The following is a 20,980-nucleotide window of genomic DNA, read 5'->3' as shown; positions in this document are numbered from 1 at the left end:
ACTTCTTTTCAAATTCTCTCTTAGCCTGTCGTATCAATGCCTTACATTTAACTTGCCAGTACTTATGCTTTATCCTATTTTCTTCTTTTGGATCCTTCTTCCAATTTTTGAATGAAGATCTTTTGGCTAAAATAGCCTCTTTTGCCTCACCATTTAACCATGCTGGTAATCGTTTTCCCTTCATTCCACCTGTCTTAATGTATGGATTACATCTGGACTGTGCTTCTAAGACAAGAGGATGGGAAACAGCAAGGGACAAACAAGCAGCACAAAAGACACCACTCAGTAATCACAAAGCACCAATCAAGAACAACCACCGCTCCTACGCCAAGAAAACCTCCAATGCCTATTCCAGAGCTTGCCTAATACCATCCAGCACTGACAAAATGGCCATGGAAGAGACTGCCTTTTACTTCCATACAAGGACGAGTGTCCAAGAAAATAAATGGACATATGTGCAACACCAATCACATCACAGGTCAGCCTAGGTTACTTCTATCAACCAATAGGGAACACTGCACCATCTTTCCAATTAGAACTGTTTTTTACTGCCATTTTCTGCATGCTGGTTTTGGCATGCTTTTGGGGGTTACCACAGATTTTTAGCATTGGTTTGATTTGCATACCATTAATTTATAGCATCGAATAAAGCTGTGGGATTTAACATGCATAGTATTATAAATCAGTGCTAAAATTTTGCACCAATTTTGACATGGGTTTTATTATATCGGCCTCATAGAGACAGTACTTATTTATCCTAGAGACAGGGCTACACATACCTATGTCTATCTAGAGATAGATAGCTAGATAGCTAGATAGATGTATATAAACAAACAGTGCTTCTGCTGTATAATTTGTAATGGTGCTATATTGCATGTAGTTAAATGCTGATGAATGTAGCTGCTTGGGAGTACAGAGACTCAGCATCAAAGGTTTATGTACCAGGAAAGTTGGATCAATGAGTCTGGTTGGTAGGTAGGTTGGTAGGGTCCTGCTTTATCAATAACAGTCCTGTTTTTTAAGAAATTGTGCCATATCCTGCTTCATCAGAAAAAGAATGCACAATTGTCCTGTTTTTAAATCTGTCCATAGAGGGAAAATTATTTAAAAAATTGGGTTGCTGATGGTATGTTGCCTCAACCCCCTATTTTTCCCCCTTCTTCCTCTCATCTTCTCTTTTGCTCTCTCTTCCCTTCCTTCTGCACTTTCTAGGTTCCTCCCTATCTGCCTCCAAAACTTTTCTCTCTGCCTACCTTCAATTTCTCTCTTTTTCCCTAGGTTCTTCTCCATCTCCACTTCCTTTCCTTGTGGTATCTCCTATCTCACTTAAATTCCTTTCCATCTCTTCCTCCTCTCTTCATTCCCTTCAAAATTCCTCTTCATCCCGTCACTAGGGTCTTCAGTATATCACCCCTACCCTTGGATTTGTCTCTTTCTCTCCCCTTCTTTCTTAGGTTTCTCTCAATCTCTCTGCACCCTTATTTCCCCAAGTTTCTTTCCATCTTACTCTCCCTTCTCAGATTCCTTTCTATCTCCCCACCTCTCCTCCAGATTTATTTTGGTTTCTTAGGACACAATACTAAGGGCAGAGCAGGTGGCAGATAAGCAGGGTGTAGACAATAAGCATGTACTCTTTGCCTTCTCAGCTGTTGTTCATCCATGATGCATACTGCCTTTATAATTATCAAGTATAAGAGGGAAAGGAAGAACAGCTGCAGTGACTGGGAATGCATGCTTAATGTATATTCCCATACTGTTGGCCCCCTATCACTACCATAAACTGATTACCAGAAAGGAGAAGAGGTGGAGAAAGCCTCTTAATTTAGTAATGTTTGGGTACAACTTCTACAAAGTTATGTCCTGGTACTGTATCTTGGGAATGTGTCGAATTTCTCTTTTACAATGTTTCCCCTCCACCCATCTAAATGCACAATGATTGTTTTTATTAATGGATGTAATTGTTTATGTTTTAAATATGTACTTTGCCTAATATGACAGGTTCGATATAGGCAAACAACAAATCAAGTGTAATTATAACCAGTGCCCCTAGGCTACTGTGATTGTATGGGTTGCAAGGGAAGGGGGCGGGGGGGGGGGGGGGGACACTGCATAATTAGCTGTGGCTGCATAATTGATAATATGCTGTAGAATCAACATTCCTAAAAGCATTCCCATCTCTTAATTAAATCATTTGAAGAAACCTGTCTGCCTGCTTTCACTCTCAGTTATCTCTTTCCTTCTGCTTCAGCCCCCTCCTCACAAATAGCCTGAAAGGAGCCCTCTCCTTATCTTGTCCCTATACCCGCCTTCTTCCTGTCATGAAGTGAATAGAAGGGGGAAATGAAGTTGAAGTGGACAGTGAAAGTAGTCAGAATGTTTGATCCCTCAAAGATCTCATTTAGCCTTATCAAACCAAAGATGATTTTGATATATTTCATGGATGGAGTGATGTCCCTTTAGAAGAATTTCATGTTTATACAAAGATTCTTGCACCTGCATATGTGGTCAGCCATAAACCTGCTTTGAAGACTTGGATGTGTTTTTTGGAAATCTGCAACTGCTGGTGTCCCGCATCTGGTAGAGAGGGTATTAATTTGAAACTCATAGAAGCCTTGATGACTTGCACTACTGCTGACAAGTTTCAAACTTGTGTTAATTCAACCCCCTGTGTCTGTTATCATATGTGCAATATATAAGCACATATCTTTCTGTAGTGAACAGCATGACAAACTGCTGCTACTGAGGGCATTTTCAGTATACATTAATTCATCTATTAGGAAAGACAAAGACTTTCTCAAGAAAATATAAAAAGAATGGTTGCACTTTATTTCAATTAAAAATAAAAGTGACTTTCACAGTTAAATGTTGGTAATGTCTTCATAAATAGTTGATAGTTGATTTCTGTACTTGGCAACTTTTGTATTTGTATATAATTTAAATATTATTTTAAAATAAACATGAAATGTTTTCAATAATAAACTTACCTTTTTGGATCATCAGAGGTGTAATTATTTATGAAAAAGTATGCAAATTTGTCACAGAATTGCCACAGAATTTTGAAAAATCTGTGGCAGAAAACCAGGGCTCTGATTATAGCACAGTTGGTGTACCTGCATTATGAAGTACAACACTGAACAGGATACTCTGTTTACATTAAGTAGCACTATGTTGCTAGAATGAAACCCTTCTAGTAAATTAGCACATGACTGGGTAAATTACCTCTTTCAAAATTCCTCGGTGAGCTTTTAAGTCTTCACTTTCCAACATCTCCTGTAGATTAAATTACATTGTTGAGATTTTTATTTATTTACTTATATTTCTAGATTGCCTTTCTGGCCAAGGTTGTCCAAATTGGTGTACAACATTTCAAAATATAAACCTAAATAAATACAAGAACACTGCAAAAATTTGCAATCATCATGATGCACACAAAATGTCTTTTCATGCCGCCACCCCATCAATCCTAAAACCCACAAGTAATGTATGTAAATTAGCTCGCAAGCCATTCTATAATAGACACATATTTACTGCCTACACCCATCGCACAGAGAACAAATAAAATATTCAGTTAACCCTCCAATTTAAAAAAAACACAATCACTTACCCCTCTTAACACAGAAACAAAATCCCATCCCATCAACCTTCAACCCACCAACCATTCCCTTAACCATCCAAAGCAATCCTTGAATTTCCTCCCAAGCTATCTTACTATCACAGAATATTTTATCTTATACCCCAGCAAATAAACATGTTTTCACTTTTTTCCTAAAAGTTCGATAATTTAATTCTAATCTTATATCTAACAGCAGTCTGTACCATGATAATAGACCAGCCACTGACAATGCCCATGCTTTCTAAAGTATCTTCTTCATCTCCTTTACAGAAGGAATTTGCAAATGAGCTTGTTGACTTAATCTCAGCTCCCTTCCCAAAAGTTACCATCCCAACTTACTGGCAAGATAGGAAGGATCATTGATCCAAACTGCATGAAACACCAATGTAAGCAGCATAAATCTAGTTCAATCTACTATTGGCAGCCATTGAAGTTTATGAAGGAGCAAGATAGCTCTAGACCTCTCAGAGCAACCCAACATAAGTCTTATAGCAACATTATGACCTGCAGTCTAGACATTAATCTCACTTGGAAATCCATGTATTATTATTGCAGTAGTCTTTTGCACAATAAAGCCTGCATTACAGTTTTTAGTATTGATGTCTCAAAAATTGGGCATAGTTTCCTCACTACTGGCATTTTCAAAAAGGTGTTCTAGGTGAACAAATGAACTTGGGGCTTCATATCCAAATGAGAGTCTAACTGTAGTCCCAAATCTTTCATTAGAACAGAGGGAGATATGGAAATATTTTCCATTTGAGATTATAAAAGTGTAATTATCTTAATGTCCCCAATTCTCAAAAGTTCAGTCTTTCGCCTGTTCAAAATGAATTTATTCATTAATAACTAGTTAGCAATTGTTTGCAAACCTAGATTTAAAACCTCACCTGAGGTCCGTCCTTACTGGCCAGAACAATCAGTGGTATATTGCGGCATAAAGGAATCCTTTCATGCCGAGATCCCCAGAGGTCTCATAAAAATGTTAAACACCACCGATGACAAAGCTGACCTCTGGAGAACCCCACACCTGAGATTGTTTGAGCCTAGAAACATAAGAACATAAGAACTGCCATGTTGGGTCAGACCAAGGTCCATCGAACCCAGCATCCTGTCTTCAACAGTGGCCAATCCATGTCACAAATATCTAGCAGAGTCCATAAAGTAGTTCTATTTCCTGTTACTCACTCTCAGGAATAGTAATAGCCCTCTCCAGTCCACCTGTCAAATAATGTGCTACGGACTTTTCCTCCAAGAACTTGTTCAAACCTCTTTTAAACCCAGTTTACCTTGACTACATCCTCTGCCAACAAATTCCACAGCTTAATTGTGCTTTGAGTGAAACAGTATTTACTACAATTTTCTTTTAAATCTTTTAAAAACTAGTTTTTAGTTTCATGGAGTGTTCCCTTGTTTTAGTATTTTTTAAAAGGGTAAATAACTATCCTTTACTTACCAATTCCATCCCAATCATGATTTTAAAACTTCCATCATGTCCCACAGTAAATACTAAATGAAAGCAGATAAAGACTAAAATGGTCTGTAGAGTCTGCCTAGCAAGTTTTTTTTTATTGTAGTAAATGCCACTCCATGCAGGTTTCCCCCAAGTAGAAATGTAAACTTTAGGTGTAACAATTATCCCATTTCTTCATTTCCATTTTTTAGCCAATGTGGCTTCTCTGCCTGTCCCATACCCTTTTGAATTCCATTATCAATTTTGTCTCATCACCAATTCCAGGAGAGCATTCCATGCATCAACCACCCTTTCCATATAGAAATATTTCCTGAGGGGATATGTCCGTACCGTCTGCCTGAGCGCAATCTTCTTTCTCTCGCTGGCGGGGATCCTTCACTTAATCTGTAATTTGATCGCTACAACAACAACTTTTAAGTTCAAAGGGAGAATTGAGCTGATTTTGAAGTGTTTCGAGTCTATTGGGAGGTGATAGCAGGTCGCCCCAAATGCACGGGTCTGAAGAAACCTGTTGGAAGAGAAGAGAAGATGGCGGCAGATGACCCTATTACTGAGGGCCTCTCCGAGGCTGTGGTGAAGGATCTCATCCAAGCTGTTTCTGCTGCCCTTGTGGATCAACTGCAGCGTATTCAGGCCTCTGTGGATGAAATCTGTGATAAAGTGGAAGCCTTCAAGCCTACGCGTCTACCATGACAGGGGTGCACAGCAAGGCTGCTGAACATGAAGAGCATATGGCGGTCATAGAATCCAATGCGACCGAACTTGGAAGCCATCACAGGTCCCCCAAGGTCAAAATTGAGGACCTGGAAAATCACAGCTGCAGAAATAATTTGCGGATCGTGGGTGTCCCTGAGTCGCTGCATGGAGAAGAACTAATGAGGCTATGTGAAAAATGGATCCCGGAGTATTTGTAGCTCGGTCTAGCAGACAGGCCAATTCTGGTTGAAACTGCACACCGACTGGGAGCCGGGGGACCGGACCAGAAATATCCTCACCAGGTTATTGTTTGCTACCTGAACTACACAGATAAAGTCAGAATTCTACAGGCTTATCATAACAAAAGGGAACTTATGTTTCAGGAGGCCAAACTATTGCACTTCCCGGACTTTTCCAGCAAAGTGCAGGTGGCGCGCAGGGAGCTTACCCCGTATTGCACGTAATTGTATCAGCGCAGGATTAAATTCTCCCTTCAATAGCCCAAGAGGTTGCAGGTTTTCCTCAATGAGGAGACCAAGTTGATTGCTTCTGTTCATGAGGCAAAGGACTTTATGGATCAGCTTCCAGAGTGATGGCGCAGTTTCATCCGGTACTTTTCTCTTACCTTTGTTTCTATTGGCAGCACATGATGGCCTCGGTTTTGTTCCTGGCTAGCTCGGTGCTCACCATGTAGCGCCATTTTGGTTTTGCTGTGCCTCTTTGCTTCCTTGATTTTCATGTTGTGGATTTGTGATCTTCGGTCCCATTATTTTTCTATGGATAGTCCCTGTTTTTCTTTTGTTTTCTGACTGACATGGGACTGCTTTGGGGCTTTTTTCTTCTGTTTTGGACTTGCTATTTTAGACCCTGGCCATTTTGGTTGTGCTATTTTACTCTTCACAGTGGCCCTGGCCTTCTGAATATCTTCTGCAACATGACTATTTCTTGCCCGCATGTTTATTGGCCTGCTCAACTTATCCTACATGCTCACAGCCAGTAGGGGAGATCTTTTTGTTTTGCATTTAGCCACACCATGAGACTTTATCAGTGTTTCAATGATTCTTGTCTGATGTTTGATTGCAGCTGGATTGCCTGGTTGGTGACCTTACTGTCTCCACAAGGCCTCGATGGATAATGGGTGACTCTTGCCTGTGAGGGACGAAGTGTCCACTGCTTCGCTGCTGTTTCTAGGGTGCTTCTCTTGATCGAAGGTTTGAGAGTCTGGGTTGACTATTTTGATGGGCGGGTGGAATTGTGTGCAATTTGTATGTATGTATGGTTGTGAATGTTATTGTGTAGTTGCTTTTCAGTTTCTTTTTTGTTTATGGGTGCCTACGACACTTTGGGGGGGGGGTGGATCTATGCTGTGGGATCCCTCCTCCTTTAGTAGGTTGCATTATGCTTTGGATGTCTGCCAATGTTTCTTTTCATGTCTAATTTTGTCTTCTCTTAACCTTGATGGCTTACATTCTCCGAATAAACGGAAAAAGCTTCTTATTGATTTGCAAAAACATGGGGTTCATGTAGCTTTTCTTCAGGAAACCCATCTGGAAAATGGGCAGTATCAGAAACTGCAGCGAGAGTGGGTTGGTCACTGTTTCTTCTCCTCCTTTACTTCCAGGCAGAGGGGAGTGGCCATTTTGATTAGCAAAAAGGTTAGTTTCACGAAGGAAAAATGGTACGCTGACCCCAATGGCCGTTATGTCATTGTAGTGGGAGAATTACAAGAGATGTAGGTGGTTGTTGGAGTCATTTTTTGTTACTTTTTGCTGAGGATGTATACAGAGGATAGGCCGTATGGATTCAGAGTTTTCACCCAGACACAAACTAATTTGAAGGCCATAGGCCAACCTCTGAGTGAATTCCTGTTTACTGTCTTACACTGTGAAATGTTTATGAACAGGCAAGAGCTTGTTTATTTAGTTATACACTAAGTCTATGATGAGAAAACTAGCAATTAGCTTATACTAAAGCCTGAGCGAGAGAAAGAAGGCCACAGCTGTGTCTGAAATATGATAAGAACTCAGAGAGAGGGAACATCGCTTTTTTCCACAAGCGTTTGTAGTGTATAAGAGGAGGCAGCGAGAAAGAGAGGGGAGAGCGAGAGCCCTGAACATGTTGGTACGGCTGATCCTTTGGAGATGTAAGCTTTTTATATCTATGTAGCAATTGTTATTATTTAACATTACTTCTTCTATTTGATCTGATTTTATTTGTTCTATCCTCCTATTGCTCAAATAATCTTACTTTACCTGGAACCGTGATGTACTGAATCAAAGTTTGTTTGTAGCTCTTTCTGTTGCAGATAAGCTCCTGGGTTCAAGCTTCCAGGTATAAACCCAGTAATTGTGTATGGCCATTTGTGTAGGGATAAGCCCCTGGGTTCAAGCCCCCAGGTATAATCCCAGTAATTGTGTGTTTAAATGAGATTAGCCTGGGCAGGGTACCAGTGTGCACGGTCTGAACCCGTAACAGTGGTTCTAGTCAATTTATATGCACCTAATGTTTATTTTCACAATCTTTTCTCTACTCTCATGCTAAAGTCTCAGCTTGGGAAGGGTATGCGGTCATTACAGAAGGTGATTTTAACATGATTGACAATCACTTGCTGGACTGTAAACCGGCCAAGACTCCTAAAAAACATCAATCCGACCTGGGGGTGGGTTTCCCGTCTCAAGAGTTGCAATTAATAGACACTTAGAGCAGAATTTTAATAGCTACGTGCGGGTGTAGATTTGTGTGCGCAACCCGGCGTGCACAAATCTATGCCCAATTTTATAACATGCACTGGCTGGCTGCCGGCGCGCAATGCCCTGGCACGGCCGCTGTGCCGGAGGCCTTGTTCCCGCCCCCGGACTGACCCTGGACCGGCACCCCGCCCATGCCCCCTTCTCACCCCTTTTTCAAAGCCCTGGGACATGCGCACGTCCCGGGGCTTGCGCACATCGCCAGCCTATGCAAAATAGGCTTGGCGCGCGTAACCCCCCTGCACGCTTAAATCCAGCTGGATTTAAGTGCACAGGGCTTTTAAAATCTGCCCCTTAGTGCACCCTACATTTGGAAGATAGGGAATTCACCTTTTATTCTCATATGCATGATGTGTACTCAAGACTGGATTACATTCTTGTCTCTGAGTCTCTTTTTAATAAACTGGTAGCTAGTGAGATTCACGATATTCCTTTTTCTGACCATGCCATGGTGCTCATTACACTTGATATGGTCCCTAAGCCTTTTGGTCAATTTCATTGGTCCATGCCACCTTATCTGTATACTGACAGGCGTTTTGCTGCTTTTTTTAGGGGTAAGTAGGAGGACTATGTCGAATTCAATCTGACTTATATCTTTAAAAGGCCGTCCGGACTACTCAATCATTTGCGGTTTAACACTATATATAAAGCCAGAATTCTACAGGCTTATCATATCAAAAGGGAACTTATGTTTCAGGAGGCCAAACTATTGCACTTCCCGGACTTTTCCAGCAAAGTGCAGGCGGCGCGCAGGGAGCTTACCCCGTATTGCACGTAATTGTATCAGCGCAGGATTAAATTCTCCCTTCAATAGCCCGAGAGGTTGCAGGTTTTCCTCAATGAGGAGACCAAGTTGATTGCTTCGGTTCATGAGGCAAAGGACTTTATGGATCAGCTTCCAGAGTGATGGCGCAGTTTCATCCGGTACTTTTCTCTTACCTTTGTTTCCATTGGCAGCACATGATGGCCTCGGTTTTGTTCCTGGCTAGCTCGGTGCTCACCACGTAGTGCCATTTTGGTTTTGCTGTGCCTCTTTGCTTCCTTGATTTTCATGTTGTGGATTTGTGATCTTCGGTCCCATTATTTTTCTATGGATAGTCCCTGTTTTTCTTTTGTTTTCTGACTGACATGGGACTGCTTTGGGGCTTTTTTCTTCTGTTTTGGACTGGCTATTTTAGACCCTGGCCATTTTGGTTGTGCTATTTTACTCTTCACAGTGGCCCTGGTATTGATCCTGTCCCTTTTTTTGGAGTGTGGCTAAGGCTGTCAAGCAAGGCCATATTCTAGCCTATCAAGCTCACACTAAGCATGCTAGAAAAATACTGCTATTTTGGAGAATTTTTAAATGTTTTGATTTTTCAACGAATTCTTGTTGCTCTGACAGTCGTTTGAAAATTCGTTGAAAAATCAAAACATTTAAAAATTTTGAGAAATTTATAATGTTAAACCGCAAATGATTGAATAGTCCGGTCGGCCTTTTAAGGATATAAGGCACATCGTCAGGCTTGCTGATGCGGTTCTTTCTACAATAATACTTTGAATAAAAAATTAATTATAAAAATGATATTATAGAAACTTTTTTGGGCGTGGTATTATGAGATATTAATACTGTGGATTCCTTTTATGTATTTTGTTGTGATTGAATGGGGATCTTATTTGCTCTTTTTTTGGGTTGTCACTTACATCATAGCAAGCAGTTCTCTCTGAAAGTGTCTGCACTCTGGCTCACAGTTGTAAGAAAAGCTTGGCTGTGGTGGTTGGAGTTGCTGGTTTGAAGTACGTTGGTTTTGCCTTTTTTTTTGAAGCTGTCTGGGTATCTGGATTTTTTGCCCAAGTGGGGCGCTCCCTCTTTCAGGGGGATTCAGAATCTTCCTATCTTCATTCGTCTGAGCAGTTGCGAGAGGAGTGGGATATACCGAAACACCATATTTTTGCTTACTTACAAGCTCGTCATTATTGCCATAGTCTTTATAAAAGTAATATTTCTCTTATGACTCCTAATGATGCTGAGGAAAGTTTTCTGGAGACTCCTCCTAAGTTCAATAAAATAGCTATTTGGGCGGGACAGTTCCTATCTGCCCTACCTTCCCCTCACCTGACTCGTTTAGCTGAGAAATGGAGCGAGGATCTGGGCATTGACATTCCACCAGATTTGCTGTCTCGTGCCTTCACAATGCTCTACAGACATTATCTAGCTGCCACCATGCCGGAAATTCAGTGTAAGTTATTACATAGAACATACATTACCAGGGTATGGGGTGCCCTGATGAAATTGTGGGATTCCGATACTTGTTTGAAATGTAAAACCAGTCCAGGTATCCTCTGTCATATGTTTATGGGATGTTCCAAACTTCAACCTTTTTGGCACCAAATTATGACTTATTTAGACAAATTATTTGAGCGTAGTATTTCTTAGTCTGGGTTTCTGTGTATCTCTGTTTCTGGGATAAAGGGTGACTGTTACCTCATAAGGACATAAGAACATGCCATACTGGGTCAGACAGAGGGTCCATCAAGCCCAGCATCCTGTTTCCAACAGTGGCCAATCCCGGCCATAAGAACCTGGCAAGTACCCAAAAACTAAGTCTATTCCATGTTACCGTTGCTAGTAATAGCAGTGGCTATTGTGACAAGGCTGTGGTGGTAGGAAATTTCTTGCTGTGGCAACTCTTCTTGCAAAAAAGTCCATTTTGTTGAGTTGGAAATTGGAGGAGGCACCCTCATTTACTCAGTGGAAAGCACTGCTGCATCAAACTGCGCAGCTGGAACTACTTTGGAAAAGAGATGTGGAAACTCAGAAATCTTTTCTTTTCATGGAGGGCTAGTTTGCTTTATGAGATAAGGTACTTCTCAGTAATTGAAGGTAGTAAGTGGGTGGGGGCACGTGTGTTGCTCTACATGTTATGATATGCGGTGGCTGCTCTCGGTGGGTGGGTGTATGTGTGTGGCTTATGAGCGAGTGTGTTTGTGGTCGTGAATGTTTCTATTCCTGTAGGGGTTGTTTCTGTTATGGGTATGAGGTAAAATTTAAAAGGAGGGTCATTATGGCCGTGCTCTGGGCCAATATAGTTGTTATGGCTGTTTTTGAGGCTGTGTATAGTTATTGAATTTAATGACTCAATAAAAACGAATTAAAAAAAAAAAAAGAAAGAAATATTTCCTAACAATATTCCTGAGTCTACCTTCTTTGAGTTTCATATTGTAACCCCAAGTTTTACAACTTCCTTTCCATCAGGAAAGATTTAATTGTTGTGCATCATTAATACCTTTCAGGTATTTGAAAGTCTTTTTCCTGCTGGTTATGCCTCTCTATTCAGCTCTGGATCCCTCTGACCTTAGCCACAGCCTTGTCACATTTCCTTCTTGCCTTCAGATCATTTGACACTATCACCTAGAGGTCTCTTTCTCAGCCTGTGCACATCAGTGATTCGCAGCCCTCCCCCCCACCCCCACCCCCCCCTCGTCACATACAACCACCCTTTGGATTGCTGCACCCTGAATACATGACTCTGAACTTCTTGGCACTGAATCCCAGCTGCCAAACCTTCAACCACTCAAGCTTTCTTAGGTCATTTCTCAATCTTGCTACTCCTTCAGGCGTGACCACTCTGCTGCAGATCTTAGTTTCATCCACAAAAAGACATTCTAATCACTCTGAAATATCACTCACAAAGATAGGAATAGAACTGGCCCTAGAACTGATTCTTGAGGAACTCTACTCATCACTCTTCTCTCTTCAGAGTAAGTTCCATTTACCACTATTTGTGACATCTGTCAGTCAACCAAGTTGTAATCAATTCCGCCACCTTGGGACCCACTCCCAGTCTTCTCACTTTATTAATCAGCCTTCTGTGCAGGACCATATCAGAAGCTTTGCTGAAATCCAAGTAGACCACATCAAGTGCTCTTTCTTGGTGCAATTTTGAAAATAGGCCCGGCGCATGTAACCTTTTGAAAATCTGGCCCACACTGAATAGCTCTTACATACTTCAAAAACTCTCTCAATTCCAAAAGCAAAAGAGTTTTAAATTCCTCCAATTTAGAGGAAAACTGGTACCTGTCATCATTACTTACTCCCTCCTTAACCTCCCATACACTTCTGGCATTTTCAGCTTCTTCCTTATATTCCTCTGTGGATTCTTAATTTAACTGAAAAAGAAGCTAGCTTAGATCTCACAGTCTGGGGTCTTACATCAGTTTCCAACTCTCATATCTGAATTCCCCAGGAGCCCGTCAACAATGTTAAATAGTTTCCATAGTTATTCTTGACCGTGATAATGTATAATTGCTTTTTTGCTGCTACTGCTAGAGTATTGTATCTATTTGCAGCTATTTATCACTCAAACACAAGTGTACAGATACAGAAGAGTGCTTTCAGACTCAGAACACATGTGACTGGAAACGTTTATCTGTACTTTCTCTCTGTGCTGCTGGGCTTCAGTCCTGCATGAAAAAAATCTCTAATGAGATGTTTGGACTGTCTATGCCAGGGCTTCCCAAACCTATTCTGGGGACCTCATATCCAGTTAGGATTTTAGGATATCCACAATGAAATTGCATGAGATAAATTTGCATACCATGGAGACTCAATATATGCAAATTTGTCTCATGCATATTCATTGTGGACATCCTGAAAACCCGACTGGCTGTGGGGTCCCCAGGACAGGTTGGGAAACCCTGGTCTATGCATCATTGCTCTATGACTCACATATCATGGGGGCTATTTTCCAACCCGCGAAAGGCCATTATCGCGTGTGTTAGGGCCTTATTGCACGTGATAATGGCCTTATCGCGGCGGTAGCATTCAAATTAGGTGGAGGGGAGGAGTGGGGGAGGAAGTAGGGAGGGGATTAGGGAAATAGGCCGGCGGCACCATTGCCGGCGATAATGTTTAGAACATTATCACCGGCAGTAGCGCAGGAAATAGCACCACCTTTTATGATGGCGCTATGCCCTCGACAGTGTGCAGCATGGCTGCACTGCAGCAGGCAAAACCACACCACCGTGGTGCGGCCGGCTGCAGGCTATCCCCCAACTGCCCCCTTCCTCACCCCCCCCCCTCCGCCCCCTTTACCGCCGTGTTCATCATTCCACAAGGAATGATGAATCCTGGCCCATATTTGCTAAATCTATTGGTTACTCTTTTTTATATGTTCAATAATTACTCAAAGAGTGAAAATAGTTTAAGATGCCAGGATGATTTTTCCTGAACTGAAATTATCATTCTATATCCATCCTACCTATATGGTGATTTTAAAGTCTGAGGTAATCATTTCCTTTGTAATAATCATCATTACTAAAGAGCATTATTAGAGGACAGACCATATCCATATGTCAGTTTGCCTGATAAGGGTCCTAAATTCTTTCAGGATTTTGTTAGGAAATCTTCTATTTGGCTTTTTTGTTCTATCCTGTTTAATTGTATATATATGGATGTCAAAATGGGATTGATTTACTCCCCATATGAGACTAAGAAAAATCTACGGTCAAAAATTAGTTGCTGCCTCTGGCATATACTTTCATTTCTATACTACAAAGAATGGAAAGAATCCTCACATATCTTAGAAGAGTCAAATAACTTCCGTTTATTAAAGCTTTTAAATCAGCCCTCCCCATTCACACACACGCATTCTACTTATCAGGCTACTTATCCCTTTCAGGTTTGTCCAGTTACTCTACTGACATTAGCAACATCTGGAATAGGAAGCACACAGTGCATGTTCATGTGTGATGTCAACAAACAGTAAGCACAAGAACTTGAAAATGCTTCCTCACACTTCAGTTCCAGCTTGGTCCCATTTACTGTAATTGTATTTTCAAATGCTTAAGGTGATTATGCTCCATAGGAAATAATGGGGAACAAAGCAGCATGACAACAAATATAAAAAGCCTCATATTTCTCTTTAAAAATAATAGCTTACAAAGGTACACTGTGGTCATGGAAGGCCAGCATGCATCAAAAGAAAAAATAATGAACCAACGTTTTTAATATGTCTGCACTCTACCTTCTCCTGAATTGCCCACAAAGTGATCAATGGAACATAGTGCATAGCGGCGCGAAACCGCCAGGGTTAGGGCTCTCCCCGTATGACTCGGCTCACCTCGCTCCGACCGCAGACCACCCGGGGACACACCAGACGGCTCAACTCCAATGCTCCCGAATGGCAATAAGCCCCGTCCACCGATGTCGGCGAACCCTACCTCACCGAGCCCTTTAAAGGGCCTACGCCGGACGCCTGCTCTCTCCATTTTGGCCTCCCCTGCTAGCCCGCATGATCGGCGCAAACCCGCCGGGGTTAGGGCTCTCCCCGCATGCCTCAGCTCGCCTCGCTCCAACGGCAAACCACCTGGGGACACCCCGGAAGGCCCAACTCCGACGCTCCTGAACAGCAGTAAGCCCCGCCCACCAACATCGGCGAACCCTACCTCACCAAGCCCTTTAAAGCCTGCCCCTTGTTGCACCCCCCTTAGTGCCGCCCCGCAAAGACCTCCAACCACATCCCTTCTCGCAATAACCCTTCCCCCTCACCTTTCCCCCTGATCCCATCAATCTCAACACCCCCCTCATTCAACCCACCCCGACAGAACTACCCCAGCAACAGCTCCAAACACACACTACACATGCTCACATTCCACCCACCTCTCCTCTCTACCCATACCTCCCCCCATACCCCCTCCCCAATATCCACCCAAAATACACACCTCCAACCCTAAACCAACATGACCCCCGACTGCAACCCAAAAGCAACACACACCATCAGAAGATGAAAACTCATCACAATCCCCACACACTCAAACAATCTAATCACAACCCTCTCTATAATTTTGCTACTAGTACTCAACATGTAGTCCATCACCAAAAAGATACCAATAATACACGACCTCCTAAATGACTCCCATCCCGACATTCTCTGCATAACGGAATCATGGCTCAAAAACACAGACACTGCCCTCATCAATCAACTACCCAAAGCAACCTACAACATATACTCCATACCAAGACCAAAAAAGAAAGGTGGTGGCATTCTATTCATGGCCCTAAAGAAACACAACATCATACTCCACCCCATTAAACTCCCCCCCCCCCCCCATTGAAATCAGCCTCTTCAAATCAAATACGCTACAAATTATTCTCCTATATGCCCCTCTTAGAACACTACAATGCAATTTATCCGCCTTAATTGAAACTATCTTCACCAACATCAACATGGACATACCTGCCATCGTGCTAGGGGATTTCAATCTGCACATGGACAAAACATCACTCTCACCAACCTGTGAACTACTCCTTGAAACCATGAGAGCCATTGGCTTCAAACAAATAATAAACTCCCCCATCCATGACTCTGGGCACACTCTAGACCTAATTTTCAGCAATAATCACATAGACCAGACCCACCCCCCTGCAACCTCCACCATCCCATGGTCAGACCACAAAATCATCCACACCAATCTACAACTGAATCACCCACCTACAGAAACAAACCGAACCAAGAAAATCATAGAATTCATCAAATTATGCCCAAACAACGAACTCACCGAAATCCTGCCAAACAAACTAAAAGACCTGGATATGAATGACGCAAATATTGCCACAAACTCTTGGATAACCATCAACTCTGAAGTGGCAAAAACCAAATGCCCAACCATCAAAAAAGTAATCAAGACTGCCAATAAACACAAAACACCCTGGTACACGCCGGAGCTAAAAACCACCAAACACCTCCTAAGGTAATCTGAAAAAAAAAAATGGCGAAAAGACCCATCCCCTCAACTAAGAGATAGATATAGAACCATTTTATATATTTACAGAACAGACATCAAAAAGGCCAAAAAAGACTACTATGCCAAAAAATCCACGACCACCAATTCAACCCCAAAACCTTATTTGCCTACATTACCGACCTGATACAACCCACCCCCAACCCACTTCATCAAGAAAACTCCTCCAGAACATGTGAAGAACTTGCCAACTACTTCAACAATAAAATTGCTAAAATAATCGCTGCCAACCCACACACCAACCAGCTTGCCCCTATCCCAGCACACATTACAACATCATCCTGGACTCAAATCAAAACAGTTTCCTCATCATCCTGGACTCAATTCCAAACAGTTGCCTCAACTGAAGTAGAAGCAATAATACAGAAACTTAACCCAGCCACACACCCCATCGACCCCATTCCCATAAAGCTTCTAAAGCAAATCACAAACACCATTGCCAGACCCATAGCAAACATAGTGAACATCTCACTAGAACAAGGCACCTTTCCCAATGCTCTCAAATGCGCCAGCATCAGACCAATCCTCAAAAAAACACAACCCAACAAAGCCAATTCATCAAATTATTGACCCATCTCCAACCTTCCCTTCATCGCCAAAATCATAGAAAAAATTGTCAACTGCCAACTCTCCAAACACCTGGAAAATAAAAAATTCCTGTCTCCATTCCAACATGGTTTCAGAAAATACTTCAACACCGAATCACTCCTTTTGTCCCTCACAGACAACATCCTCAGAGGCCTCGACCATGGACAATCATACATCCTCATCCTACTTGACATCTCTGCCACCTTTGACACTGTCAACCATGAAACCTTACTAAACAGACTAAGAGACATAGGCTTAGGCAATACCACACTTAAATGGTTCAAATCATACCTGACAAACCGATCATACAAAGTCAGAATCAACACTATGGAATCCAAACAAATTCCCCTCATTCATGGAGTACCTCAAGGTTCATCCCTCTCCTCAACCCTGTTCAAAATCTACATCCTCCCCTATGTACGCTCCTATCAGGACTAAATCTAACATTCTTCTTATACGCTGACAATGTTCAGATTCTACTCCCCATAAAAGAAAACATCACACACACACTAAAAACCTGGGACAACCACCTCCAGAAAATAACTCACCTTCTATTACAAATGTCCCTCAACCTCAACCACAATAAAACAGAAATACTGCACATTAACAACAAGACCATCTCAACTCTCAAAGACAATGACTCATCACCTACCACAAAAAGTAAAACAACCTTCACAGTCAGAGATGTCGGAGTACTCATCGACAACGAACTCAGCATGAAGAATTACATCAACACAATAATAAAAGAGGGATTCTTCAAGCTCCAGGTTCTCAAAAATATCAAACCACTACTTTACAACCTCGACAACAGAACAGTACTTCAAGACCTACTATTTTCCAGACTCAACTATTGCAATGCCATACTCCTGGGCCTCCCATCCAATACTCTAAGGCTACTACAACTACTTCAAAATATAGCAGCAAGATCAATCTCAAACATCAAAAGAATTGAACACCTCTCATCAATCCTCAAAAACCTACACCTCTGCCATAATAATTTTATATCACCAACTGTTCAAGCTATGTCATTATAGACGCTACAAAACTTTAATGCTGGTACTCCCTCTACTATAAAACATATTGCTTCTTATATCTCTCCACAGTCCAAACGGTGACTCTTATTACAAAGTCACTCTTGTTACAAAGTTACCCTTGTTCCAAAGTCACCCTTGCTATAAAATTACTCTTTTTGCATAGTTACCCTTGGTACATAATCACTCATGTTACAAAGTGAACCAGGTTACAAAAACTAATCATATTACAATGTCACAATGTTACAAGGTTCAAAGTTTATCCATGTTACAAAACTAATCATGTTACAATGTTGCAATGTAAAATACGAAATCTATATTTATAGATTCCATTGTTAAGCTGTAAACCGGTGTGATAAAACCAGTTGAACATCAGTAGAGAAAAAACAAACAAACAAATAAATAAATAAATAGATTAGCAACCTTTAGTATAACTGCACATTTTCATGATATTTAGTGACAGGATTATTGCAAAGTAGAGTGATTGACCAAAACTCACTGTTCTGTACAGGAGCAACTACTGTACAGTTTCAAAAGTATGCAGTAGTTGAATACATAAGTTACAACTTTCTCTACAGGATATAATGTTAATAGGTAGAAAACTCCATCAGAAGTAGAAAATAACTTTAAAAAATGTACTCTCCAATTTCAGGATTTTGTTCTGGGGGCTACACAACTAATTGCCTTCTAAAGTCTTTGCTCAGCATCCTGGAGTTGTTATGTTAGAATATGTATTCCTGGATATCCTCAGGAGAAATTAGAGTATTACTAGGAAGGGAACAAGATGCACAACATGCCCCAAAAACATGGAAGAAAATACTTTATTCAAAGACAATTGTCTTGTTCTGACAGTATACCACACTCTGCACTACACAGCCACAAGGATCATTTCAACCCAGCTGACATTGAGGAGGTAATTTTTAAACATAGCAGATAAGTTTGTTGGCAAATATATTCATGTTACCCCACTTTTCAAAGCTGACTAGTGTGCATAAGTCCACTTTGAAAATGATTCTGGTGTAACTACCTGCACACAATTACACCTGCTATTCAATGCATATATTTTTGCCGAATTTACCTGTATGCTTTTTAAAATAAAAAAGCATGCACGTTAAGTTCCAACTCTGCCCCAACTCCACTGCCTAGAATGCTTCTCCTCATGCATGTACATACAGTGTGTATGTAATTTTATGTGCATACAGTGTGTATGTATGTAGTTTTATGTGTATATAGCCTATGCATATGTAAATTGTATGTGCAAACTGTATATATATATGTAATTTTATATATGTATAGCCTATACTTTTGTAATTTTATGTGCATACACTGTGTATGTATGTAATCTTATGTGTGTATAACCTATGCATGTGTACATTTTATGTGCATAGTGTGTACATATGTAATTTTATGAGTTTGTATAACCTATACGTGTGTAATTTTATGTGCGTACAGTGTGCACATATATAATTATGTGTGTACAACATCTATGTATGTAATTATGTGCTAGTTATGTATATGTATGTAATTTTATGTGCGTTCAGTGTGTTGTATGTAATTATTGTACAGCATGTATGTATGTAATTTTATGTGCATACAGTGTGTATGTATGTAATTATTGTACAGCATGTATGTATGTAATTTTATGTGTGTACAGTGTGTATGTGTGTAATTATTGTACTTTTAACTTGAAACTGTCTACTTATGATGGATTCTTTTAACAAATTATTTCAAAATACCATCATGTAATACCGAAGATAGCTCGAGCCTGAGATATATTGTAGACAAGGAGACCTCATATTATGGAAAGGCTTTTAATGCATTTGCATATACCTCAACGCCATGAATGATATTATGCGGTGATAAAAATTTTTGTTACACCGTATCAAACTGTTATAATCATTGGTCTCTTTGTCAAGGTTTAGTAATAGTTCCTTGCATCAAGGTTACAATGTAATAAAAAGCATTGAGAAAAATGAACACTTATCGTAGCGAAGTAGGCAGATGTGCAGCAGGGATGACACGGCTCGTGTTTCTGGGAACCTTCTTCAGGGGCCGCCGTTTGCCAGTGTTATTCCCGAGTCTGCCGTCTAGTTCTGCTACTGGGCTGCAGCGATATTCGGGCAGCATGTATGTATGTAATTTATGTGTGTACAGTGTGTATGTATGTAATTATTGTACAGCATGTATGTATGTAATTTTATGTGTGTACAGTGTGTATGTGTGTAATTTTATGTGCATATTGACCATGCAGTTTTCTAAAATGGTAATTTCAGTATGTAAAGCATTACTTTACCTGCAGAAGTGTCTTTGAAACTTACCTTCAGAGTCAGCTGAGCAGATAGGTTGCTCTAATATGATATATCATATACTACTTTGCAGCATTAAGTGTTATATTGTAACTGTAAGACACCATATCACATTTTATTATTGTTGGATTTTAACTGTCCTCCCACTTTTAAAATAAAGTAGTAATGCGTTTGCCATCTTAATCTATTTAGATATGGATTAAGATCAACAAGCAAGTTGTAGAAATCATTTTAATGGACTAACTTAATATATCTGTGACTAGATTTCTAAAACTTGTAGTCCCTTCATCTCATCAGACCTGAGGGAAAATAGCTCTCCAAAGTTAGTATTAAATTCATCCAATGAAAAGGTATAATCTATAAGTAGTTTGTTTGACCTCCAGTTTTAGGAAACATATGTGTTTGAGATAAGAAAGGAAAATCCATACCTTTAACTCCTCTCCTGTTATATTCGTTGTTAGGCGCCCATCTAGAAAAGCCGCCATTACTAAAGAGTTGAGGACTTGCTCAGAAAACCAGAAATATAACATCCTGGACTCGGTTAACAATGAAGGAGCAAACAAAGACTCGTTGAAGGACACCGTGTAATTCTTGTAGAGGAGAAGGCCCTTTAAAAGAAGGAGACAGTGTGCTTGAGATTTCCATCGTATGGTGAGAAACACCTTGGGCTTGAAATATGAAAGATTATTTTCCAAAGCCACAGAATGTGGCAAAACCAACTGTAACTCAAACCTGTTGATTACAGA

General features: G+C 40.8%; 1 protein-coding gene across 4 annotated transcripts in view; it reads right to left on the bottom strand.

The window, feature by feature from the left end:
- The window catches only part of CETP (cholesteryl ester transfer protein), a 102,311-nt gene that overhangs the window by 22,214 nt on the left and 59,117 nt on the right, over positions 1-20,980 (bottom strand). For all 4 annotated transcript variants that reach the window (XR_003857733.1, XR_003857734.1, XM_029608723.1 and 1 more), the window contains exons 9-10: positions 20,663-20,842; positions 3,220-3,270 (exon numbers count right to left, since the gene is read on the bottom strand). Coding sequence is in view for 2 of the 4 variants with exons in the window: in XM_029608723.1 (XP_029464583.1) it covers positions 3,220-3,270; positions 20,663-20,842 (231 nt within the window). In the remaining 2 variants the exon portion in view is untranslated. The remainder of the gene's footprint in view (positions 1-3,219; positions 3,271-20,662; positions 20,843-20,980) is intronic.

This window comes from Rhinatrema bivittatum, chromosome 7 (genome assembly GCF_901001135.1).
Source record: "Rhinatrema bivittatum chromosome 7, aRhiBiv1.1, whole genome shotgun sequence".
Lineage (NCBI taxonomy): Eukaryota > Metazoa > Chordata > Amphibia > Gymnophiona > Rhinatrematidae > Rhinatrema > Rhinatrema bivittatum.
This window is presented reverse-complemented; position numbering and strand designations above follow the sequence as displayed.